The sequence below is a fragment of the Miniopterus natalensis genome, chromosome 14 (assembly GCF_054644295.1).
Source record: "Miniopterus natalensis isolate mMinNat1 chromosome 14, mMinNat1.hap1, whole genome shotgun sequence".
Classification (NCBI taxonomy): Eukaryota; Metazoa; Chordata; class Mammalia; order Chiroptera; family Miniopteridae; genus Miniopterus; species Miniopterus natalensis.
The window spans coordinates 17,445,480-17,473,231 of record NC_142094.1 but is presented as its reverse complement, the minus strand read 5'-3'; the positions used below and the strand labels follow the sequence as shown (position 1 = coordinate 17,473,231).

At 44.6% G+C, this 27,752-nt stretch overlaps 1 protein-coding gene across 5 annotated transcripts in view; it reads right to left on the bottom strand.

Moving 5' to 3' along the window:
• Positions 1 to 27,752, bottom strand: part of KCNMA1 (potassium calcium-activated channel subfamily M alpha 1) — a 661,836-nt gene that overhangs the window by 23,382 nt on the left and 610,702 nt on the right. For all 5 annotated transcript variants that reach the window (XM_087824300.1, XM_087824299.1, XM_087824298.1 and 2 more), the window contains 2 exons: positions 10,037 to 10,150; positions 5,146 to 5,276 (listed from right to left, as the gene is read on the bottom strand). In XM_087824300.1, coding sequence (XP_087680426.1) covers positions 5,146 to 5,276; positions 10,037 to 10,150 — 245 coding nt within the window. The remainder of the gene's footprint in view (positions 1 to 5,145; positions 5,277 to 10,036; positions 10,151 to 27,752) is intronic.

Sequence of the window (27,752 nt, the reverse complement as noted above, 5' to 3'; positions counted from 1 at the left end):
GTCACAAGTGTGGCCCCCTTGGCCCTAAATGTTGATGATTCTCGGATCCTGTAGACAGAGGAGCAGTCAATGAAGAAACCCAGAAAGGCGGGGGAGAGGGCGACTGCTCGCGACAGAGAAGTCTGAGCCCGCAGTGCCATCTAGCCGGTTCTGCGGACGCCCCTGCGCCTATGTCTCCAACGCGCCGAGCAACTTCCTCTTTTTATTTTTTTACAGTATAATTACCAGAGCTTATGTTTCACAGTTAATGCTGTCAAGCCTTTTAAACTAATTGGTCTTTTATAGAAAATTTAACTGAAAATTAACACATCTTTTAATAACATTGCCTTAACTTTAATGGCACTTTGCCTTTCGTTTATAATTGCTCTAAAATTGTCATTTTCCATGTCATAGCTGCCATTTTTTATATTTCCTAGTTTTCATGGTGTGGATTTTATTTTTAGTATTTTTCTTTCATGAGGGACGAAAACGGTTTGATTTTTTTCCCAACTCTGGGCCCGCCTGGCCCCATGCGACAGCAGTGGCATGTCCTGGGTCCAACAGAACATACTCCGGTTTGCCATCTGACACCCGCCCCGCTCTGCTGCTCCAGATGGAGGGGTAATTTGTTTATGGACCTTACTTCAAGCGGCACTGGGTTAGCTTGGGCTCACCAAGAACTCGGTCTTCTCCATAACATAGTTCAGGGGTTCGGCCCTCAATGCAAGTACAATTAAGAGTCAATCATGTGTGTCACGTTCTCCAGTGGCATCATAAGGATGCTGGTAGCATCCAAAAGAAGGTGCATCCTCTAACCAACACTGCAGTGCCTAAGCCCAGACTTAAAAATTGACCAGACCTGGTCTTTTGTCCTCAGAGCACATAGTGTGGCGATCGCCTTGCCTGTCGGACTACTTCTTGGGTATCCCTGTCCCATGTCCACCGCCTTCCAACCACGACGGTCTCTGTCCAGCTGCCTCAGACCAACAGACCCCAGCCCATCACCGCTTTCCAGCCCCTGCTCTTCCTTTTGCCTGGGAAAGCTAGTCCCCCTCACCGCTCTTGATTTTCAGTGTCAGCTTCAAAGCCGCTGCCTGAGATAGCATGACTCTGGTCGCTTTGTCTAAAACAGGCCTCCACAGCCATTCAAACTGTCGCACGTGCTTCAGATCAGCCGTCCCTGTCAGACAGTGCCCAGCTGCCTGCACAGTTACTGTGACTTACACAGTCACCGCCCGCTAGAATGGAAGTTCAGCAAATATGAGGGCAGGTCTTCATCTTCCTCCTTCACTGCTAAATCCCCAGCAGGGAAAACAGTGCCTGGCATTTAGTAAGTGCCCCACAAATATACTGCTTCATAACAACAAGCACGTAAAGAGCTTGTCATGGGCCAAGTTCTGCACTAATCACTTTACAGCCTTAACTCATTTAGTCATCTCAATAGTCCTATGATGTAGGTACCACCATCACCCCATTTTAAAGATAAGAAAACTGAGGCACAGAGAGGTTAAAGTAATAGAGACAGTAAATGGCATTGCTGTGATTGGCATCCAAGCAGTTTGGCTCTTGAGTTCATGACTTTTCTTTCTAGGAAGGGTTCCAGTGGAACTCAAATTGAGGGTGAGGGTGGGGGGAAGTGGAAGCTGTGTGGAAAAGAAATCTGAATGCTCATGTGCCCATCTCATCTCTAACTACAAAGGGGCTTCCTTTCATCTGTGTGTGTGTGTGTGTGTGAGCAGCAAGCTGGCGTTCTGAAAAACAGTTTTTAGTTGTGATCTTCTTAGAGGCAGGAACCCACAAGATAATTATCCCCCCTTGTCACGTGTTTCTGCTGTTGATTTGCAGGAGAAAGCCATGAGGCCATGTCTGCAACATCCCTATCTGTTCCAAGATTGCCTGTGATGAATCAAAACATTATTCTTTTAGCAAATGAAGCAGTAAGCAGCAGGAGTGGAGTTATAAAGGACAATATTCAGGGAGTGTTTAGACACATGATTAAATGGCAATTCTGGGAGGAGTGCTAGAAAAAGAAGATCAACATCTAAAGAGACGTGTGTGGATGTCGTGATGCTGCTTGTAAGCAAATGCCTGAGATGGAGGCTTACCTCTGGCTCCTGCGGCTTTGAAGAGTCTCACTTTCTCCACTGATATTTCTGCATGCCCTTTTAGTTCCTCCTAATTATTGCCTTGGCCCTTGACTATTTCCTACTTTTTTTTTTAATACATTAAGGTTGGAATGGGATGCAAAGAAATCACAGGTAAGATTTTATCAGAAGGTGTAAATCCAATTGGTCTGTTGAACCAGACCCAATTCAAGACCTCACTGTGAAATTTGTTCATCCTAGGCAATGATAACAAGACCTGGCATAGGCATTGTGGTTAATTATGTGATAAGTTACTGTCAGTGGATCAGTTAAATAAGTCTTGCTTCAATACTTGGATTAAGTTTATTCATATTATTACCACAAGATCAGATACTATAGCTGAAGTACCTCGCACAGTTCTGGGCCCTCAATAAAGGATGCTGATAATTACAATGACAGGTACTAGATTCCTGTCTAGTACCTGTGGAATTCAGAAGAAATGCTGCCCACAAATTACTGTATCCACACAGGCCTTAGCTATCCAATCCCAAACACTTTAGTTTACATTTCAAAGGAGATCAGAGAAGGCTATTAAAAAAATTCAAACCAATTCACTTTGATTTCTCACCTGAGTTTCCAAGAACTGACTCACCAGTGATCAAGTAGACAGACAGCTGTACAACTCAGATCCAGATGTGCCTGGCCCACCCATGGCCACCATGTATCCCCTTGGCTGTATAGAGCTGAAGTTCTCTGGTGCTTAAAAGCAGTTGCATTCCTTGGAACCAGGGCTGGCTTCGTGGGTGTGTGGCCTGTGCAGTCACCCAGGGCTCATACTCAGAAGGGCCCCTCACTTGGTTTAATGCCCTGCTGCCACCATTTTGAAATTCTTAATAATTTATGAAAATAGTGGCCTTGAAAATTATGTAGCTGGTCCTGCCTGGAATATACTGAATGTCCGATATGTCAAAACATAAATAATTTTATAAATTTGAATTCAAAAAAATTTAATAATGCATTTTCAATTCTGAAAAGTATATATTATAAGCAGTTTCATTATCTCTTAGTGAGACCAGCCTTCTGTAATTTCTCTAATTAAGATCAGAAGTAAAATGAAAATTGTAAAGATGAATTCTAGAAATCTGTCAGAAACTGAGTTTGGAGACTATGAGGACCTAGCTTCTGTCAGTCCTTCCATCCTGCTTAGGGAGTTTGCCCAAACTGAGCCCCACATCACTAGCAGCTAGAAAGCTTCGGCTCAGTATCCTCTGGCCATCAGGAAGATCACAGCCCTGGGAAACCAAGAGAGCCCTGCCCCAGGGACCACTTCCTTTCCTTCTTGGCTCAGAAAGCAATGGGATGGCAGGGAGCCCAGTCGGCTCTAATTCAGATGAATGTTGTTTCATAATTACTTTTAAATCCATAATTCCGATTTTTAACTAAGATATACTTGCAGTTGGACCACATTCAGGAATACAGAATAACCTAAATTAGTCTTAAAGAGCTTTATGTTTTTTCTTTCTTCAAATAGAGGTCCTTCTGGGATATTCTTTAATGAATAGATGAGACTAATGCGTAATTAGCATATCAGTTGTTCAACACGTTCAGGAGAACAGCTTTCTTAAGCTATTTAAGAAATGTACGTATATAAAAGCTCTCTGAGCTGTGTTTATGATTTTAATGTATTCAATAAAGCTCCTTTTCCTGGATTCTCCAAAGGTCGGTGTTTATCCAGCCTATGTCTGTATTTTCAAAAACTGTGAATTTGAAAATTCCAAAATGAAGCGCCTTGTCTATATAATAAATAGACACTCGGCGGGAACACGTCCCACTCCCAGGTTATGATCCATTCTAACGTCTGCTTTTGCCTTTGTAGTTCAGGATGGCTCCGTTAAACTGGGACCTACGTTGTCGCTGTTCTTTGTTTTTGGTCTCACAAGTGAAAAAAACAGTGCACATCAAGTTATAAAAGAACAAAAGATGCATTTGATCCATTGGCCAGCCCACCCTCTGTTCTTTGCTGCCACCACGCTAGTCCTTCCCCGCCGCAAAGAAAGGCCGGGCCTGGCCCTGATGCCCGGCCCTCACCCAGAACTTACGTCTCAGAGACCGGCAGTCACCTAGGAGTCACCCTTGGAGTCACCCCTGACACTTTGTTCTCTACCTCCAGCTCATGTTTAATCAATCCCCAAGTCCTATCGATTTTACCAACAAACACCCCTGAAATCCACCCGCCTCCCCAACTCTGCAGCTCCATCCTCGTCTGAGCTCTGGGAGCCTCTGACTCAGATTTCCTGCCGCCATCCTGCCTCCCGAACCTTCCTCCATACCTGGCGAGGCAGGCCCTGTAGGATGCAAACCTGGTCACAACACTTTCCAGCTCAAAACCCTTCCGTGCCTTCTCATCATTCTTTAAAACAGAAAAAAAGACCGCCCGGCTGGGTGGCTCAGTTGGTTGGGCATCGTCTTGTGCACTGGAAAGTTGCCGGTTCAGTTCTGATCAGGGCACATGCCTGGGTTGCAGGTTCGATCCCCAGTTGGGGCACGAACAGAAGGCAACCGGCAGATGTTTCTCTCTCACATTGATGTTTCTCTCTCTCTCTAAGCATGTCCTCAGGTAAGGATAAAAATAGAAGAAAGACCAGCCTTGCCTCCTCCCCGCTTTCCCTCTGTCTCTGTGGTCCAGCCACACAAGCTTTCTCTGGGTACCTGGATACTGTCAGGTTCCACTACCCCAGGGCCTTTGCATTTGCTTTCCTCTTCAGGGGATACTGTTTCCCACAGAATCTCTCCTCTTTATTGCTCAGATTTTGACAGAAAATGTGTATTATTTCTTTATGGAATCTCTCTCCCATCCCGAGACCAGGTAAAGTGCTCACCTAGATTTACTCACAGCCTTCCTTGAACCTTCAAGAATTTATAACCCAATGTTTATTTGCATGATAATTTAATAACCGTTAGGATCCCCTCCCAGACTGGGAGCTTTGCGTGGTTATGAGGTCCACGGCCTCTCCAGCTCCCGTCCCACGCCTCGCATGTGGGAGATCAGAGGTCTCCACTCCCGCATCCCGCACCCACTCACCGCGCTCATGAGCGAGTCCAGGACGCTGACGGCAAATGCTGTCCCGCATGCAAATGGCTGCGTGAGGTACAGTTCTGTGTCGGGGTCATCGTCATCGTCTTGGTCCAAAAACTGAACATTAGTATCGTTCACTAGAAAAAGCGTAAAATAAGGATCAGCTCAAAAGCCCACACACAGGCAGCGGGGCAGAGGAAGAGCAGGCTAGTGGTTTAGAAACACTGAGGTCGCTGGAAAGGAAGGAAAGCGTGGGAGAAGCCGCGGGCGGGTCGCGGGCGGGGCGGGCCAGGGGAACTCAAGGGACTGCTCCTCCGTGACTGGTCAGGTTTCCGAGGCCGGAGAGCAATGAGCTCAGGCAGCCTTGCCCATGGCAGCTGCGGGAGGCCTAGTAGACAGCGCCGGTCAGTCCTTTGGTATAGCTTTAGAATCATGACCGAAAAACACCCTGCAGTGTTTTTTGGTAGCCAAGTCCTTTGAGAGATGGACATATCTCAGGGATGGGTAGCCACGGTTAGCCATGCTGGGATGGTAAGTTTAGCCACAAGGAAAGGGAAGCAGCTTATTGAGAGTGAAGAGCAACTGACTGGGAGCACAGCAGAGGCAAAGAGCAAGGAATTCACCTGCAGGCACAGCCACACCCTGCCCAGGGATCAGCCTGGGTGGTGGCTGGTGTCCCCAGCCCTGACCCTGGGCGCATGCCCCACAGGCCCTGCTTAGTACAGACGGCCCCCACGCGGGATGTTTCCCGGGCGGTCTCCAGCTGCTTGCTGACCCAGTCTGCTCGGCATCCCGAGGTGCGGGGATGCCCACGATCTCCCTTTCCTCTTCTACACAGCTCGCTCGTGTCTATGCTTCCCTTACGCAGATGCAACACTGGATGCTGCGCTTTATTTCCGCCTGAGGATTCCTCAAGGACTCCTCCGGCACTCACTGCAGGCGGATCGGCTGTGTCACTGAGATGTCTTTCACTTATTAAAAATTAAATGACAAATTAATTTCCATTCCCGTCTTGCCTTCAGAAATGATCAGTTTTGCAGAGCAAGTAACAGGGGGAAGAAATGTGTAACAGGGGAAGAGATGAGCACTCGTGATTTCTGGAATAATTATTGTGCTTTTAGGAAAAGAATAGATGAGGTTTCCTTTTCCTGATTCCTTTCTAAATGTATCAGCAGCAAATTCTCTTTCTTAGAGTTATTGTTTTAATTTTCCCCCAAGAGTAACTTTTTGGATAACTTTTCTTTTTTTCTCCCTAACTTTTATTTATTGAATGAGGTAGAATAAATGATAATAGGATAAACAGGTAGGCATGGGATTAATTTTAAATGGCACTTTCCCTAGAGAAAGATTCTAATGGAGAGAAACCTCTGCTTGTTCTCCCAAAGTTTATCACACTTGGGTCCCCACTATCTCAGCAGCACTTGAACCACAGGCTCGTGGGCGAAAGTGCAAGATGCAGGGTCTAATAACAAGGCTTTGGATCCAGGCTCTGCACCCACTCCCCTGGGCAGAACATTGCATCATTGTGCACCTTAGTTTCTCCCTGTGAGATGGGGAGATGACAGAAACTCTCTTGAGGTTGTCAGGATGCTCCTCTGAGACTGTGCTCGGTAAACCTGGCCCAGCAACTTGTTAACTGTTAGCTGCTCTGGGGACCGCCTTTCTGACATTAAACCTTCTGTCCACACCAACGTTATGAAAATCCCCAGCTTCCTTCCACCCTCTCAGAAGCCCATAGGCCTTCCTCGGGGATCCTACCAGGGTCAACGGGCAGCTCTCCCCCTCCCTCCATTTATCCCAAAGCGTGATGTGGGCCAGGTTTAGTCTTCTTGCTCTGTGAAGTAGAAAATGTGAACTAAGACAACAAGCAGAGGGCGTGAGCATCTACACCCCAAAAGGGGAAGCATCCGTTACCTCTTTCAACGTTGATGAGGAAGGGCTGGTACATAAGTCAGAGGGGAAATAGCCAAAGTAGGGAGAGGTGACTAGATTTTCAATGAGCTGGGGGTTTGAGTCATTGGGAAAAAACTCTAGGGCGCTAGCCAGGTTCAACTGAAAATCCTGTGTACTGTCTGGGTTACCCAGTCTCAAGAGGGAGAGCAGCCAGGATCACTCTAACCCTATGTCACAGAACAGTCATTATGCGGGTGCTAAGGGGTGATTAAAACAATCACCCCGATAGGTATGCGCTCAAATGCAACTGGGAAACAGGCAGGTTGAACAGCTTTATAATTTTCCTTCCTATGAGACTTCTAGGGGACTTTGACCCACACACATCAGCTGGGACTCTCCAAATGAGTGAAGACTGGAATATACTACACAGTTTAAAAAACTTGGTTGACCTTGGCATCCTCTGTGGTTTTCAAAGGCATTTTGCTGGAGTGGTGTGATGCAGAACACATTCGGAATGCGTTGTAGGTAAATAGTAAATGTTTGTGGGGACACGGGGAAGCGAAGGGGTCAGAGGATGATGGTATGATTGGCAAAGGTGGTCTGACCACTAGAAAATTCAGGCTTAAAGCAGAAGGTGAGGGTGATGGGAGTCATGGGAGCATGGGAGAGTCTCTGAGCTAATGGAAGACACCTGATGAGGGACAAAGGGTCCCGGAGACAATGATGCTCACGGATTGCCTGCATTGTCACCTCAGATTTGGGGCACCAAGCTGTTTCTTTTCTCTTCCACTAATCATAAATCAAGACATCCTAGCTAGCTGGCAGCAAATGAATTCCAAATAGAAAAAGAAATTCCTGGCAGTGAGCATTTTGAAACGCTTCTGCAGGTTCTGAGATGGAGACGTTTGCATGGATTTTCCAGCCAGAGGTCTGGGCTGCATGGGCTCTCCGGGTATCTGACAACACTGAGGTTCTGAGGAGAGCAGTCCCCAAACCTAGGCTTACAGCCAACTTCTCTAAACATGAAAAAGACACCTCTTCTACTGCTGGAAGCAAAAAATAGTGGGATACTCCTTGACCTGAGCGGATTTGTCCTGATAAATAGCTACGCCTACAATAATGCAGTGCTGAGTGGTGGACAATTTATTCCTTAGTTTCTAGACACCTTGCAAGCAAGATTACTGTGTTAAAAGCTGCTCTTTTATTTTGAAATATATTTGGGGGCCAAGAAAATGGTGTGTTAGCTTCATTTGTGAGTCATTTGAAGGCAGGTGCTCCCCACCTCTCCATCCACCCCTCCGCCAAGCAGCACTTTCGCTGTCTCTATTTAGAAGATCAATCCCCAGTTCTGAGACCTGCTGCTGATGGGCGCCTTTCGTGGAGTTATTAACCAAGTTATGGGGAACTGTGGAAGGGCCTGACAAATGCAGTCACGACCAAGCCCTTCGTCTTCCTGATGAGTCTGCTCTGAAGCTCCCAGAGAAGGCTCTGGCTAGCAGGGTGTGGGTAAGGGCTGTGCCTCCGTGGCTGCTACCCTCTTTCTCAGCACCCTTTCTGAAATCTGCTTTGGGGAAAAAAAAGGTCCCCCAGGAGCTGGCTGCTTTTATGGCTTTAGGACCAGAGCTTCTGAGAAAGGGCCTAGTACGAAAAAAAGGCAAATAAAGTCAGAATAAAGGAAAATAAACAGCTGGAGGGAAGGCACCGTCTTAGGTTTCTTATCTTAAAATTTTTATATTTCTCCTTTGACTTGCTCTGAGAGCTGTGAAGACATGCCAGTCAAACTGACAGTGTGTTGGGCAGAGAAGTAAAAGGGAGAAGGCGGGAGAGCGGGGGGGGGGGGCATGGAAAAGGGGGAGAAAAGGCCCAGGCCAAAGAAAATGAATTAGAGCAGAGATGCTTTGAAAACAACTGCCAGGTCAGATGGGTGTGATCAAAGGTTTACTGATGCTGTGTGGGGGGGAAAATCATTAAGAAAGGCCAGAGCAAGCCAGTCGATTCCAACCAGAGCCACAAATAAAACGCATTCAAAGCAGTGCCATGGGGCAGCCTTTCTGCTACAGCCGGCGAAATAAAAACAAGCTGATGAATGTTGGGAACACCAACAACAGAACAAAAGGAGATACTGACGTGAAGGAAAACAGTGCTTCTTACCCAGTTCAGTTATCATTAGAATGTGCGTCCCACTGTTTTTTTCCTGATTGACTGATACCAAAGGCAACTTGCCAGGCTTAGCTAATTGGATACAGCATTTAAGGGTCGGGGAAAGGGAGTGGAGGAAAGTACAGAAAAAGAAAAGAGTGAGGGAATAAAGGAAACATTCTAAAGTAAAGGGACCCAGGACCTGGACCACAGGTAGTTGGTATTTGTCTTGGGCAGGGGTGGGGGCGGGGGCAGAGGCCACTCAGCAGGGAGTGTCCCGGCCAGGTTAAAAGTTGGAGCCCACTGGTCGACAATCATGGCCCTCAAAACCCCATCACTTTTTGGACCCGAGTGGCATTCACTGAAAATGGCCTTTGTCTGAGAAGTTCACTTAGGATAGATTAAATGCAGCATTATGACACATTAGCCCAATGCTTCTCCTCAGTTCTCTACATGGAGTTGGCTCAGAGCTGAAGCTTCGTGCCTCAGTGGAGGGTTCTGACTATAGGAGCTGTCCAGAGGGGTTTCCGATGGAAATCACCAAGAGTCCATGGACTATGTCTCTCCTTCCTTCCTCCCCCTTCCCTAATTTATGCCCCAGTCTCAAATCCATCATCTCATATTCCTTTGAAAACGGTGACCAGCATGAAGGAAACTGTCTATTCATCTCAGGGGAGAGATAGATCAGTTTTCCCCTTGGCAATCTGATATTTCTAGGCATACTTTCTTCAATCTTCTTCTAAACAAACCCCGCTAGAGTCTGCTATGCTGAAGGAGCTATAAAACAGGCCAACCTCCTCATATTCGACGTGGGTGGAAGAGAGAACCCAGAAGTCTGCCCGCAGCCGATGCTCTTCGCCCCTACCTAGTTCAGTGATGATGGGGATGTTGACCCCCGTCGTGATGGACGGCTGACGTAACATCCCGTGCACTGGGCTGTTGTCTGGCGAGGATCTGTCCATTCCTGGAGGTGTGAACCCTGGTGGGAAGTAAAAAGAGAAGGGAGGAAAATCAGAGATGTGGAAAATGTGGAAATAATGAGAGTTCAGGGTCTATACACAACCTCACCCCCAAAAAAGAGAGCTTATGCATTATTTACAGGTCAACCATGAGCACTCCCAGGATAAACTATGATGAGTTGATTTTTAGAAGAAAGCAGGAGACTATTAGAAATAATTCTTTGATAGTTCCCTAAAACCCAGTCTCTACATTTTTGCTCTTGCTCACAGATTTCTGCTCCCCTCTCCATCCAGGCACACATACCTGAGAGCCTCCTTGAAGTCAGGGATGACCATGCAACACAGGAAATGTTCCGTCCCATGAAAAGTGAACAGAACCGTGCATAGCATCACTTCTGGTACAAGTATTTGGCCCATTGCCTGTCCTCCCAGACCACGGCAGCCGTGGGAAAATGGGTCACTATGCAGCAGAAGGCTGGGGAGCAGCCCGGACAGCAGCCCAGCCCCACAAAGCATTCTGAGTGAGCGAAACAGCACCTGTTGCTTTAGGACACTGAGATTTGGGGTTTGTTGTTGTTGTTTTTACAGTATAACCTATCTCTTATTATAAACCAACTGATTGCTTCTTCTCCTGCCAGACAGGCTTACTTGGGATTTTGACACAGTTCTGGCCAAGGGGAAGTGGGAGAGAATCTGCTTGGGGGTTTGGGGAGGTGTTTCCTTGCTCTTAAAAACAATCACACAGGAAGAGGGATTCTCTTTTCATCCACTGGACATTGCTTTTGTGCCTGCAGTGCCTGGAACTGTGGCAGCCAACTCATAATGGGACTGGCACCAGCTGAGAACAAAGCCAGCTGAATGATACCGGCTGAACTGAATGAGGGGAAGACGGAATGACAGGAAAAACAGTCCTTGAGATCCTGGATGAACCAGCCCTGGAGCCCAAACCAACTGACCTCTGGATTTCTTCCTACATGAGATTATAAATAAACAATATTTATATATATAAAATTTCTTGTGGAGAAAATCCTGAGGTGGGATGGTCTTTTATATATATGTATATGTGTAATACATATATATGTATGTATGTTTGTATATATATGTATGTGTATATATATACAAAATTATATATTTACATATTTTCCCTTTTGCTTAAGCCAAAATTAATTGTGTGGGGTTTTTTTAAAATACTTGCAGCTAAAACCACCCTGATTCATATACCACTTGCTCACACCTTGAACTTCCCAGTATGCCTAGCACCGATCTCATGACATAGATGTGGGCATAGTGGATTGGAAAGCAGCCTATTTGGTTGATGTTTACAGTCTGGGCTTCTTTGGGTCTCAGACCCAAATCCCAAGTACATATTAGAATGAGCTTGACCCAGCCTTAACTTCAAGATTAGTGAGGGTGAGAAACCATCCAGCTAGGCTAAATGGCTGCCTCTTTATGGATGTGCATCGAGACATCTAAACACGAGGCATTAATTTACCTCATGCATCCATACCGTGAAAATTCATTTAACCAAGTAAAGCGCGTGGCAAGTGGTCCACCAGCGCTGTGCTGGCTGCGAGGCCCAAGGTGCTCCTCTACCTTAGAGGACAGGCAGACTCATTCACTTTGGTTTCTCTCTTTGCCCTGCATGTACCGCTACGTGGGCTTTTCAATAAGTTATGGACTTGTAGATGCAAAGTCACGTGCTGAGTTTCCAAGGACAAAATTCCAAGTAGACCATGTGACCGGTTTCCTCATTTACTCTCCAGGAATGTCACAAGGTGGGGTTGACTCTGGCACAATGGTGTGAGTGAAGCTTTCTCAGGAAGGATATGACAGGTGCTCAATAATTGCCTGTTGTTTCGGAGGTGCATCATGCACGAAATGCCAGAAAAAGATAAAAGTGTTTGCCTATTTTCTGCTCTTCTGTGTATAAATTTCATACTATTGAGTACCATACTTTCAGAAAGAAAAAAAATTGTATTTACTTTTCATTCCCTGATTGCACTTAATTTTCTTCTTTATATTGACATACTGTGCAGGGGGTAATTGTCAATGACAGCGTAGTGTCCATCTGTCTAAACTTCGGAACGTGTGTGTTGCAGCCAACCACACAACCAAGAGCAGGCATGTTGACTGCTAGCTGTTTTCTTTCCCTAGAATAGTGAAGGGGAAACTAAACTGTTTTCATCAGAAGTTTCATTCAAAAGGGTGAAAAACTGCAAGTGACAGCTGCGCAGATTCAGTGGATGTGACGTTTTTGAATTTCTCCAACTTGACAAGTAAACACCTTAAATCGGTAATGCTATATGCATAATACATGGGCTGTATTTTGACATCCATCATCAAATGCTGACTTGAGAAAATACTGGTTTGTACGTCAAGGAATTGCACCATAAAACAGGCAGAAATGCAGGTCCCACGGTATTAGGAAAACTGTATTTCATTACAGAACCTGCAACCAGCCAAAGTGTCCTTTTATTTCATCTTATTTAAAAATTCCATTTTCAGCCGTGAAAAGACTCGATTCCTTTGCATGAAACCTTCATTTAGAAGTGACATGCTTGCTTCGAGGGCCTCTTTCATTTTGCTTACATACCCCATTTTCCCCTTCAGCCACCAAGCCCGGTGCCATTAGCATCTGCAAACTGACAAACTATGGTGGGTGTCCACAGATGTCTCTCCATTAAAGGTCCTTCTCTCCTACGCGGGACCCCAGGAACAGGGTGCTTTTGTTGGCAAGAAAACTTCAGCAATTATTACGTCTCTTTCTCTTTTGATACTTTTCTAGTCACACATTTTTTAAAAGCAAAAAGAAAGGCTAAAGAGATAGGCTGTCTTTTTCCGCCCCGGTGCAGGGTTGTGTTAAAGACGAACAGAACTTATTAGCATTGTTCCTTTCACAGAGGTCCTAACATGGGAAACTGTGGTTGGAAATGGCAGGGCCTGCCCAGATGCCTTAAGGGAGCTCGGAGAGGAGAATCCAGGCGCCTTCCATCTGAAGGGATGAGGCAATCCCACCTCCGATGCCATTTGATGTCATCTACCCCGTTCATCACAGCAGTGGCTGATAAAGGGACAGGTCTCACTTGTGTCCAGGTCTCTGAATGTTCTCCCCACCCCACTACTGTTAGCTGCAGTGGACACATATTTGGTTGAACTTTAATTCTCTCTCCATGAAAGCACAGGCACACAGAACACACTACAGGGATGCTAACCTACAACTACAGAATAGTGAAGCTGGGAAATGCTCCCTTCATTAGTGAAACGAACACTTGGGAAATTAATTTTAGAAACAACCACTTATTTTTACCAAAATAGATCAGTAAAAATGCTGACATTAGAGAGATGAAGTGAAAAGCTCTCAATCAGGGAGAGACTCAAGTTCAATGATCTACAGCCCAGGCTCTCATTGAGATGATCTCCAGATTCTTTAGGTATGTCTTTGTTCCCTCTTGGGCAAGCTTTGGGCCAAACATGACTTCCGAAATGACCTGATCTCCTTAAATTGAAAATCCCTTCCCATTCTGGTCCTCAGGGGCAGATGTGACAAGCTTCTGTTATCTGTTCCATTCCTTCAGCATCAGGCATAAATGGGCCCAAGATGGTCCCTTGCCAAACATGGTCACTCCATTCGCTGTATGAGAACTTCAGGCCAAGGACTGGGCCTTCTATCTCTTTAAACTTCCCAGATTGTCTACAGAATGCCTGGCCCATAGAGAAGAAACAGAGGGGAAACTTACAGTCAGATGTCTTGGGTTCAAACTCCGGCTCATCCACTATTAGCCACATAGCTGTGAGCATAGCACAGACTTTCTCTGGCCCCTGATTCTTTATCTGTAAACTGAAAGTATCTTCTACATAAAGTAGTTGTGAAGATAACATCAGAGTGTATTCAAAACATTTAGTCCAATGCCTGGTATAAAGCAAGTACTCAAAAATGTTGACTACTGATGTTGATATTTTACTGGGTATACAATACAATAAATATTTGTGGATAGGTACAGCATCCATCACCACCTTTTCTCTACAGATAAAGAACTGGGGCAGCTTTTGGTACATTTTTTCATAAGAAATTTTCACATAAAGAAAATCTTGGAAAATTAATGGAAAGGCAATGAGCAATGTGGATATATTTTGGTACAAATCGTCAAATAAATCCAGTGATAAAAGCACAGCCCAAAATATGTAAGAAAGGAAGATTTCTGATACGGGGATAGCTAGGATTTTCTTTAGGTATGTTGAAAAACTGCTGGCCAGTCTTCATGTATAAAAGGTTCTTAATTCCTTATAGCAGCTGCAGAACTCTGTGGAGCCTTCTATCTGAGACCTAATCTCCCACTTCCCCTTCTCATGACTCGGGTTATTCCAGGAGCTAGAGGCACTCAGCCTCTGGCAGGGGAATTACTGGAAGGTTAAGTGACCTTCAGTTAAATTAGACAAGGAAGTTTTAGGGTGGCTTTGAATTCAAGAGTTTAATACAAACACTTGACTTGTTCCTAAGAAATGCAAAGAAGAGACACTGGAATGCCAAGGAGATCATCAAAGCTTCATTGTGTTACTAACTGTTTGGGCACCTGCTACACGCATGCACACAAGCACAGCATCTATGAGGCACCGTGGGGTTGCAAGCAAAAAAAAAAGACAAGGGTCCAGGGTAATGCAGCTGTGAGTGCCCTAGAAAATGAGAAAGACTCGATGTCTTGAAAAGGCAAGAATCTTCTAGGTCTAGACTAAGATAACTAAGAATAGAGAAGGTGGGCTTAAATAGAGAGTCAAGGAAAAAAAAAAAGCCAACATTTATTGCATGATTACTATGTACTAAATTCTGCTCATATAATAACTTTAGTTCTCAAAATCATCCTATGTAGATAATACCACTGTATAGATGAGGAAACTGAAGCACAGAGAAGATAAGCAATTTGCTCCAGGGCGCACACTAAGGCTTAGCAGATCTCAGATTTAAACCCAGGTAAATTGGCTTCAGGCTCTCCTCTAAACCACCACACCAATATTCCTTCTTATTAAGGGGCAGAGTTGTAGTAAGAGATTCTTCACGAGCCCAGCTCATTTATTCCTCATAACAACCCTATGAGTGTAGGGATGGAAAATATTCCCATTTTATAGATATGGAAAATAAAATTCAGAGCTGCCCAATAACTTGCTCAGGCATACCCAGCTGCTAAGTAGCAGGCCTGGGAGCTGCAGCCAGGCAGCCTGATGTCAGAGCCCGTGGGTAAGGGCGCCCCATGCTCCCTGCCCTCTGGGTGTGAGGGTCTCTCTCCACCCTGGCAGGCAAGCTTGAGGCCAAAGCTAGTCTTACTCTCATATTGTTTTCACTTTGAAACAATAGATCACAATGGGGCCCCTGCAGTTACGCCGAACTAGCTTTGGTATGGTACATACAATAAATGCTTTATTACAGTACTTGTCCGGTGGAGGACAATGCAAAGTACTTTCTAAACCTTCCCTAGTTAAGTCCCCAAGCCTCCCCAGGGAGAGAGCGAGATGAACATTCTTATCAATCATCTGCCCCAAATAAATGGGAAAGTGAAGGTAAGCGCCTCCCCCACCCCCATAGATTTAATATAAAGGAACTGGTGCGAATGGTGGGCTGGATTACTTCTGTTGTGTGCATATAAGTGGTGGCTAGAAATCCATATGCTGTGTTGAACTAAGGAAGTAAATTAGGCCGAGTCATCTAGGTTTGCTGAGACAGGTATTCAATACGAAGTTGTAAAAGGGAAAGATCACCATTAAAAATGATCTGTAAAGACATGTTAAAATCAAGAGAAACATCTCATATTACATCATCTATAAGATTAATTAAATTTCCTGTTAATGCCAGGAAAAAAGATCCAAAAGCCAAATGTCAGAGGAAGTGAAGATCAATAAAAATATTTTGATAAGTAAATGCAACAATGCTATTTAACACATGATTGGCAACTGCTAAAACATAAATTATCCAAATTTCCCATTGCTGCTTATGGGAAAATTATGCAGATGAGAACTTGATTAGGCTTATATCATGAGACTCAATTTGGACTTTTAATCTATTAAGCTCCAATAAATGAGGCATTTGAATAGCTCCCCTGAGCAAGTACAGTAATGGTCACAGCAGTCATTTTGCAGTACGGATTCCAACAAATTCTTCAGCAGCTGAAGGAAAGAAAATTCCATGTAAAGGCACAACTGCTTTCCAACTTGTCAGGGGAAATCCACGTGCACAGGCGTGGTTTGGGAAGCAGATTCGTGCAAAAGCCTGCAAGAGAAATCTGGCCAAGGGAAAACCTCATTTTAACCTTGCAATATTTTTTCATAGTTTTCAGTGGCTTTGCACAAATTTGGAGTCCTGAGTCATGAAGGCCAGGCATCTGACCAGTACTGACTCAATAAAAAACAATTATTTACCAAGGAAGCTGCTTCTCCTGACACCACCCAACTGACCACCTTCCACTTAGGAGCCCAAGGTGGAGGAAGCCCCCAACAGGGTGATGGAGGTCATTGTTAGGCAGGGAAGAAAGGGGAACAACTCTGCCAGTTTCAACTGTGTTACCTGCTTTATTCAAAATAACGCATGTGCCTGGAGCTGACAACTGTCCCCGACCCAGAGTCTAAAGACAGAGCTTAGAAACCATCAAAACAGACAATTCTGAGTAACCTAAACCACACTATTGGGTTCCTAGTGCCTCTTCACAAATCATTCATGTTAGAGATATAAGAGATTTGGAAATCCTGGAATCAACTACTCCATTTTACAGATGAAGAAACTGAGGCTCAGAGCAGAGTTATTGTGTCCAAGGTCACAGAGCCAGGATGGTGTTTATCAGTTGTTATCTGTTCCCCTCAACTCCTTCTCCACCTGAGGAACCCATTCCACAGTGTTTGGGGTGGCGATGGTGGGGGGTACAACCCTGTCCCCATCCTGGCCACAGAATGGTAACATGAAGCCAGGCAGTCTGACTTCATAGTCAGCAAGACGGTCCCCATTATCCTGGCTACATGGCACATTTAGAGATGGGCCTGTCCCCTAAGCTGGGGCCGATCTGTGTTCTCCCCAGGACACTGGAAAAGACATTAAAGATGCTGTGGATGCAAAGCCAGAAGGGTGTAAGAATGGGGCTGCTGGTGACCACGGGGCAAGTGGCTCAAGAAGCGAAGAGAACGGCACAGATTTCTGACATCCTGGGCCAAAGATGCCTAAAGCCAGAGGCACCCCAGTAAATGACTCCTTTTATATTTAAGCCTTTTTGAGTTGGATTTCTATCTCTTGCAACCAAAATGCCCCAGATAATACAGTAACTGAGAAAAATCTCCCTTCTTGGCAAAAAGGCTCATGTCCTATTTTCCACTGAAATAAGCGACTGGCTGACTGTATATTCATTCAAGGATATTGTTCACTTCCAGTGACTGGGCACAAGATGCGGTCAACACCCCACCCCTCCGTTCCTTCGATTTACAATAGTGACACTGGTATTATTTTGAACAGCCCTTTTTTCCAGAGACTGTGTTTGAGGAATGCCTAGGAAAGATAACTACCTGCTGAGTAAAGCACCTCATCTTTTTTAGAATTTGTGTTTTGGGTCTGAACTAAACCAAACAAAGTTCTTTATAGCTATTCGCCCATTAAATTTCATAAGATACATTCGGCACTTAGAACAAGTCTCATACACATGAAATAAATATATTTGCAAGAGTCTCCAAGCAGACAGTCTCTTTCCTTATGATAAGCTTAAAGAGCTGACTATTTTTATCTCTCAGAGGGAAGTAGAAGGAAGGGAGGGAGGGAGGAAAACACAAAGCTAGTCACAACTAAAACACAACTAAGACTATAGATTTGGAAAGAAAATGAATATTCACCTGGTCTCATGTCTTCCCTTGGTGTCAGACTGAATTTCCCACAACTTCTCAATTGCTTTTTACCCCTCCTAATACATCTTACAACTTGAAAATAAGACATACTGTGACTATATGAATCAGATGACTTAAAATTTTACATACCCATTGGCATAATCAATTTCGCTTCTAAAAATATGTGTACAGCCATAACTTCCCTCTATTAAAGATTTGGTTACCATGCTCTTCATTTGTAGTTATTAAATAATAGTGTTAAATTGAAAATGACATGAATGTTTAGTGTTAGGAAACTGATTAGTATGCATCCACTAAAAACGCAGAAAAACATCCAATGGTCATGATAAAGTATTTGTGGAAACACACAGGTCACATACTCATATGTACGATTCTACAGAAACAAAGCTAATGTGTCAACATCTCATGTCCCAGGGATAAAATGATAGGTAATGCACATTTCTTCTTTTTTGCTTATATGCAGTTGCTAAATTTTCTAAAATGGATGTTTTCTTTGTGCAATTAGAAAAAAATTTACAGAAATTATAGACTAAGAAAAAACCTGAAACTTCGAACCCTCGTGCTGTTTTTATGGGCTGACGGCAGCTGGCTGACCGGGTGGACAGGCTCCTTTTGCTGAGCTGTCAGGGTCCTAGAGGTCATTTCGAGAGCCGCGTTCTTCGGGAGCTGCGTAAACTCAGGTTCCAGGATGGAGGCGAGTTGTCAAAGGTCACAGATTAAGAGACTTCAGAAGAGCAGGGCCGTAAAAGAGTGTTCAGGGTTCCCAGTTCTCTGCTGCTTCAACTTCCCCCCATTTTATAAGGGCCGCTCAATCTCAGAGCAAAGGGGGCTCTGGAGAGCCCTGGAAGCCCAAGGGCTCCCCGCACCAGGCCGAGAGGAGCAGGACGAGCAGGCTCCCAGCACAGGAGCCTGGCGCTTGCTGACCCTCACGCCTTAACCACTCTTCCCTCTGTTCCCTCTTCCCTCTCAACCCAGCTCCTGCCCCTCCTTCACCTCCTCCAGGAAGACCACCTGTCTAACTTCTCTCCCCCTTTAGTTACTTCATGAAGAAGTCTTCCTATGCACTTTTCTCATTCCCTTTATTCACTATTTTAAACTGTACAAATTACTACTAATTATGTAGTAATTACTAGATACCAATTTTAATGTTTACTAAAAGCATCTTTAATATTCTCTTTTTAAAATCTTCATGCCCATTGGATTCTTAATTTCAATATGGCATGGAGTATCCAAGTATTTTCTTTATTATTATTATTGATCATTAATTCCTGTTCTGGACCCTCCCTTGTTGCCGCCACCACAAGAGGACAGGGCCTGTTTGCCTCTAATGTAGGGTCTCCTCTTTTCTGCTGGATCACATTTCCAGTAAACTAGAGGCACGCTGTGCCAGAGAAAAGGTAGACATACACATTGCAAGACAGTGATATGGAGTGGATGCCAATAAAACACCCAGAAACCGCCCTAGCGCTGCCAAGACTATATACCATTTTGTTTCCATTACATCAATTTTTTTCTCTCCCTTTTGTGAGCATTAATCAAGAAATGCAAAGAGCTCATTAAAGTGATAGATTGACTGAAAATGTAACCACCTTTACATTATAAACAGTTTCTTTATGTTCTCAGTGCCATGGGCTTTGTTTTTCAGCATTTGTCATGTAGTTCAAATGTCCTTTTACATCTAAAACACCCAATGCCAAATGGGCCCCAGTTGTTTGGTTTAGTATGAACCAATGGCCAGTGTAGCAAAAAATGAGAGCTATGAAATCTCAAGCAAACTCAAACATCCATATCTTAAGTGCACAGAAAATTAAGTAGTTGCAAAAGATGGATTTGCCGAGTGATCCAAGGCATCGCCGTACAGTTTAGGAAAAGCAGAATCCCATCACCGACAGCATCCAGCCAGCTGTCTCTGAAAGGTTCTAAAGACAGAGCGCCTCGCCCCAAATAGCAGCCCAGCTTCCAAACATTTGATAGTCCTTAAAAATAAAGCACTGTAAATTTTTTCTTTTAAGTTTTAAAGGCTTTCTTGCATATATATTTATGCTGGCAGATGATTGTATAACTAGGATCTTGGATCTGGGGGGTCAGGCATCCACACACACACACAGGCACACACATTTTCATTAAAAGAAGAGGTGGATTGGTGCTAGTTTGATTTTGAGCAACTCTGTTTGCACCGTGATCAATATCTGTGGACCACAACCTGAAATGAGCCATAACGTCAGGGTTAAGAACTCGAATCCTGGAGCTCGCCTCCCTGAGTTTCAGCGCTGCTTCATTCAGTTTCTATGTGATCCAGGACAATTTACTTAATTCTGTGCCTCAATCTCCTCGTCTGTAAAATGGGAGAGCAACAGGTCATCAAGATTGAATGAGCGTATCAATACGGGTAAACTGCTTACGGCACTCCCTGGAATGGAGTAAGCACCTTAAAAGCACTAACTTATTCACAATGATGACAACAATGACGGTGATGACAGTGATGACCATGATGATGATGACGATAGACTGGTAATGCTGACAGATAAATAAACAGAAGATCAGAAGATGTGGGTTTTAGCCCTAACTCCCTGCGAGAACTCAGGGAGAATCAATGTCTAATCCAAACTTTCCTCATCTGTATAACTGAGGCAGACAAGGCAATGCTCCAATCCCTTCTGGATCTGGAATATGTATCATCCCAATTCTGGGGCATCATATGTAGCACTGGAACCATGATAACTCTGGTTTAACCACTCAGTATTCAGGAATGACAGCACAGTCACCCGTGGGGTTGTTTTTTAAAGAAATGGAAGATACAAGCCCTCTCCTACAGTACCTGGCACACAGTCTGCATCAACGAACACACCGATACATGTATGCAAGCGACGTACACGAATGCCCTGCACCGTGACAACCGTGCAGCTTGCGTATCACAACTCAAGGCATGACGTCCTATACACTCTCAGGGTAGCCCCTCACATGTGCTCCTCCCTCCAGGAGCCTGCATCCACTCCACTCACTGACAGGCAGTCCGGGTTCATCTGCTCTGTGATCATAGTCCTGGCGACTGCTCTGGGCCTCAGTTTCTTCATCTGTAAAATGGCGATGACTCCAAGGTCTATTTTAGCTCTGAAATGTATGTCTCTCTCATGACCCTAAATTTTGAAAGTAAGCTGGTACAGAAGAATCGAGAGGGTCTCTTCAGAGGCTCTAAGGCAGACTCTGCCTTTCGATTGAATTTTATGCCTCTGCCCGGAGAATGAGATTTCAGTGCCCAAACCAATGAGAAGGATGTACTTTCTCCAAAGTTGCTATAATGGCCGAAAAGGCCATAAATAACCATTTATTAAACAAACAGTATGGACTAAAGGAAGAGAAACGGCCACAATGAGGCCCCTGGGGCCTGTAGGCGCGTTCATAACAGTGGGACTCTCCCATAATCCTGGCAGCATGTTACCAGTTGTTCCATTTTCCTGAAGTTATCTTCATAATCAAGATGCTATCCCAGCCATTGTAGGCTATAGGACTATTTTTAATTTTAATTTAAAGAGCAATTAAAGAAAGACAATGGATATGCAGGATAATAAAGTAAGTGATTAGCAGCATGCAAATGACGAAGGCTTAATGATTATACGGTTCTAGTCTCCAAAGGGCTTGTGGAGAGAAAGCCCTTCCTACATGTGGTTGTTCAGCTAATGTGTCTCAACCCACAATTACAACATTGCTGACACCATTAACCAGTGAAACAACATCACTTCGCGCAATCCTTGTTGCCTCATTAAAATGGAAAGGGTCAGGTAATTTACCAGCCTTGTATGTCTAGTTTTGTTGTTGGTAATTAGCAAACATTACCCAGCATGGACTCCCGCTGGGAGCTGGAGAAACTTGGTGAAATATTAAAGAGGGGAGTCTTTCTATTTCTCTGGAACACTGAAACGAGATGCAGGACTAGTCTCCCTGTCGCTCCCTTGCACTGAGGAAAATGCAAGAAGTTGGAACTCTTTGTCTCAGGGAGAAAAGTACAGAAGGCATCGGGGCGTCACTGCCCAAATCAACACCCCGATTCGGGCTGTATACTGGGAGCAGGGCCTGTGTCCTTTCCCAGAAGGGGGGTGGGGGCGGGGGCAGGAAAATTACAAGCCACATCTTCAGTGCTCTTACTTAGGTTTTCGTGAATCAATCTCCTTGAAACAGAGGAAAGGGGCTATAAAAAGTTTTCTCTTTGGAACGCTTTATGATTTAAATAAGCACCAGAACTGTTTATTCAGAAGTTATTTATATACATTTTTAAACGCAGAGATTGAGGAAATGTCTCCCGGGGCCCTGGCTTCCTGCTTCCCTGCCTCTCAGGCCCTGGACCCGAGACCTCGCCTGCAACGCCCGCCGACACTTGGTGTGTTGTCAGAAAGCAGAATGGGGTCTTATCCTTTAAATGGAACTTTTGGAACATAAAACACATTCCAATAAATGTGAACAGAAAATTATGAATTCATTAAACTACTTTGGTATCTCATGCTATATATAATATTTATATTCCGACTACTGTAAAATATGCTTTAATATCTTTAGGCAACTATAAGGACTTAAATATTTATAAAATGGCTAAAGATAAAGAATGGCCCTCTTATTCCTACATACAGATGATGTAAGGCGTGCAATCAGAGACAATAATGCTCCCCGCCCATCTGTCATCTTAAAGGAGCCGATCAACGCGCCATCCCTCGTGTGCCATCTACATAAGAGTTGTTGCCGACACAGGCAACTCCAGAGGACTTTGCGCCTTAAAAACTACCCAGAGTGCTATACTTCACAGAAAACAGAGCTTTCTGAAAATGGAGACAAAACAATAAATTTGCAGGCAAAACAGCTCCGAAAGGGGCTTCAAAATACTACTGTATTTATCTCTGGGACATCTGGGAGTGGGAAGCATTTTGATTTAATATTTCATAACATGGAGGCCATTGCTTGGTTGCATGGTGTATAATTAATGCTCATAAAAAGGAGGGTCTCCTTTAAAAATTCCTCAGTATCCTTAATGCAAATAAATAAATAAGAAAGAGACACACCTGGACTTCCTTTAGAAATGTGTGAACAGCCGTGCATAATCCCAAGAAATAGAAAGCCACCATGAATTTATAATCACCGGGGGCCTATTAAAAGCAGGTTTATAGATTAAGTGTGAAACGCCAACCCTGACATGCTCATTATTTACCATCCTTGCTTGTCCTTAGACCCAGGGTCTGATTGATTTTCAAAAACGTTCCATTTCCTCTGCCCATTAGCATTCAGAGAACTACCTTCACCACCGGCCCAGACCCCTCCCGTGCACACTCCCCTGATCCATTTCCCCTGCTCCTTCCCCGTGAGGATGGTGTAGGACTGGGACCCGCCTGGAAGTTCATGAGTCAAAATTTATTTCTCAGATACCCTGCATTTTCATAGCACCCATTCTCTGCCTTCCCAACTTCCCAGCATCCACCCTTAGGAGGCTGCCAGTTCTACGGGGAGCTAAGCTTAGAACCAGCAGCCTCCACAGGAGGATCACAGGTGGTTATCTTGGGTTAAGATGAAGCGAGGCCTGTGCTGTTGCTCACTTTGGGCTGCAGGTTGGACTCTCTGATGCCTGCGTCCTGTTTCCAGGGTCTGATTTCATTGCTCTGGGATGTGGCCTGGGCAGGGAGAGGTTCAAAAGTTCCTCAGCTGATTAGAATGCGCAGCTAAGGTGGAAAAACCACTGGATGGGTGTATTTCTGCAAAACTCTAAAGGAGATGGAGGAAGGCCAGAGAGAAGACCCACTGTTTTATTAGACATTTAAAGGGTTCCAAGACCCCTCCCCAATTAAGGACTAATAATTCCCAATTAAGAACTGATAAGTCTCTTAGCTGAGGACCAAAATTACTTTTTTTGAGGGAAAAAGAGGCAACAGAGGGAAGCCAGGTGCTATCTGTCATCTGGCTGGACCAGCAGGAACAGGAACCCTACTCCACTGTAGCAGTGTAGAGACTCTGGATTGGTGTCGTTTCTCCAAAAAGTCAAGGTTCCTGCCATAATCAACTGTCACAGAGTGGATGTGACAAGGTCATATGTCTGGGTGGTGTCTGTGGCCTGGCCTCCCTGCTTCACAGAGCAGGGCCACTGTGCGGTGTGACACCAGCCTGTCTACGGAGAAAAATCCCAGTGGTCACTGTCAGTCTGCCCCAGGTCTTCCTCAACTCCTCTGCAGGCTTCTATCAGTTTACCTTATTGGGCTGCTCACCTCCCAAGGGAGTCTTGGTTTCCACCATTATCTACTTTCTATGCATACCTATTGACAAGCAGAATCAACCATAATTCTGGCTGCTAGGTACAAATGGATAACCCCACCTTGCTGTTTGTTATTTTGGGGGACTAAATAAAAGAAAATGGTAAAATTATCCAAGAACAAAAATAACAAAAATAGTTAATGTTGCTTGATATCTAAGTACATCCTAGGTACTACCTGCTTTACATCCATTCATTTAGGAATGCCATGTCTGGTTATGAAAGTTGGGCAGTGGACAATAACTCATCAAAGTAGGCACTTCCCATATCATGGACATAATAAATATTTGCATATTTATTATAATCTTTTTTCCTAGAGAATGGCAGACGGAGTGTATTGTTCAAACATAATCTGTATATTATGAGAATTTATCAACAGGTGGAAGAAAAGTGTCACGAGAAAGGAGTGGCTTTTTTCTGACTCATGTAAGGGTACAGTATGCATTAAGGAAAGCCTTGTATCTCATGTGTTTCTCACAGTAATTTAATGAGCCAGGTGCAATTAGTATTCTCAGTGAGGAAGCTGAGAGACAAAGAGGTTAAATAGCCATCCCAGGCCTAGTAGGTGGCATTGCTGGTGCTCAAACCCAGGCTGCCAGTTCCAGAGTCCACATGTACCAGGATTAAACCTAACTGGAAAGTGCTGATTCTTCAGCCCTTGATGTTTTATCAACCCATCCATGGCCATCACCTCTGGATTCTCACACAATCCCTCAGGTTATCTAGGTGGGGCCACTATAACAAGCCCCACTTTACAGATGGAGAAATAAAATGATGGAGTGTTTATCCAAAGTCAAATAACACATGACTTGACAAAAGTAGGATTTAAACCCCGGTTCCTCGACCCTTCACAACTGTGTCACTCTAACAGCTCTGCTGTGATTCACGGTAATAACTAGAACCACACAGCTATCGCTGAGCTCCTCCTGCCCAGGTGCAGGAGCGCCGTTGGCCAGCCTGCTGCTGAGAAGCGTGTCTATCTCCATGTGGCCAAGGGAGCTCCCAGGAGCCATTCAAAGCTTCTTGGAGCAGAAACAGAAATGTTTGCTGCCCTTTACTGAATTATTGTAAGTCTTAATCCTACAGCATCCTTAAGCCCTGGCTGATACTATGCAATAGGACCTGCAATGAGGCCAGTAAAAGGTCAAGGATCAGGAGCAATCTAAAGGAATGAGATGAGTTACACTGGAGAACACTTGGACAAATCCGACCACAGCTCCTACTGACAAGTTCAATGTCTTCGATCTTTGTAACACTTGCCCAGTGCCCGGCTGTCAAGTGCGTGGAGACTGAATGAAGCCTGGAAGGAAAGGAGGTGGTGTTTAATAAAGATATCCAGCTGCTTTATCTCACTGGAAGGCAAACTGAGACAGAGAAGGCTGCAAACAACAGAAATCATGATTAAATCATTTATTTGCTCACTCCACAAACCTCTACTAAGCGTTGACTAGGTGTGAGGTGCTATGCTAAGTATTTAAATATATTTCTGACTGTTGGTGAAAGGGGGAGGTCAGTGAGATATAGAACAGGCAGTTGTTTTGAGGGCCTACTCAGTTAGCAGTGGTTTCATCGGTAATCATTTCCTTTGACACCCTGAGAGTCTTAAGCCCCCTCAGTTATTTCATTAGTAGATGCATAAGCAAGTACCCCTCCATGAATACACTTGGTCTTCCCTTCTCTCACCAGCTTTGGCCCTTTCCATCTGCCCCTTTACTTATGATAATCACTGCTATTTTCAAATTCATCTCCACTTACTCTAGCTCTCCACCGAAAACCATCCCCAGCCCAAAGCAACCTCTGCCTTCTCATAACACATTGTGTGGTGACACCCATGTGATACAACATCTGGTAGAAAATCTTTACTGGAGATACATCACAGGATGCTCAATGACTGCTATACTGATCCAGAACTTTGAGAATAACTCCTTCCAGAACATTCCACTGAAGTACATAGGATCATTCATATCCTTCAATATTCTATAAATCTGGAACTGACATCATTTATAAATCAGTTGGCTAAGTTGCATGGCCATTTTTAAGAAAAGAAATAAGGGTTTTAGGAGTTCACATGAGTTTTTGCCTACAAAAGAATGGGTAATGACAAAAATGCATGGGGTAGTTGACTGGGCTCAGTTGCTAGCTTGACGCATGCATACTATCCTCACGGCATGTGAATTAAATTCATGCCTCAAAAAATTACAAACAATTCACATCAGGCATGTTACACTGTACTCCGGAAGGTTCCTGACCCCTATTGTCAAACATGTGCACTCAGGTGGACCATGCTACTCATTTTACACCTCTAGGTCACCTCTTTCTATGCATCCCATCAGCATCAGGATGGCATAGACCATGGAAAGAACAGGGACACTAATCTCAGGCAGAGGGTGTACACCAAACTGAAGCTCAGGAAAAGAACTGGTGATCAATCCATCCTTGCCTGGAATCTCATGAGGGGCCTTCAAGTGTCCATGGACTACAAGACTTCTTTACAACTGCACTCTCCTCCCACAGGACAATTCTTCTGGCCAATTTTCTGAGTGCAATCCTAGGCTGGGGGGGGTGGGAGGGGGCTGCAGTGGTCTGTTCATCCCTATCGACCACCTTCCATGGAAACTTGCGCGTGGAGAGAGGGATACAGAAATAAGACCTGGGAATATTTTGTAAGTTTCCAAACAGAAAAAGGAACATCTGAGTTTTAAACTTTCCACCGTCTTTCTGACAGCTCCAAAATCAAATCTGCATTAAAAGGGACTATAAGCTCAAACAGTTACACTGTTCACAGAGGCAGGCTAAGCAGAACTCTCCACATCCCTTCCAACTCTGCTCTCGTTCGTCTACGTGCTGTGGCAGGAAGACTGGGGTCCAGGGAACCACAGGGTCTCTGATAGTTGAAATGGGGAGGGCCAGGAACCCACAAAATGGGGAAGAACATGCAAAACAAGTTCCAGCCCTTGGGTGCAAGGAGCAGTGTGGGAGTGGAAATGGAACGACTTGAGTGCCTCCATGTGCCTGGATGTCTGTCCCCAGGCATCCTGCCATGACCTTTAAGAGAATGTAGAGATTCAGACCTGTTCTCAGCACAGTAACACTTGCTCTCTTTTAGAAAGTGGACGGATGTGGTGAGAAAAGCACAGGCTTTGGAACCAGTTTGGGGCTCAACTCCATGTCCTCTGGACTAGCTATGAGACTTTGGGCAAGTTGCCAAATTTTCCTGAGCCTCAGTTTCCTCATCTGTAAAATGGAGATAAAGAATCTCTGTCTCAGCAGGTTATCAGGAAGATTAAATGAGATACTGCACATGAACGTGTCTGGTGCACGACTCACCTGAAAAACCAAAGGAATTATAATATTTTGAAAGGAGCACTAACTAGGCACACAGGTTTTCAGGAATAAGGCAGCTCATGAGAGCCTGATGCTAAGAGTTCAGCCCAACTCCAACACCATGCCACATCTGTTTTCTGTCTCTGAAG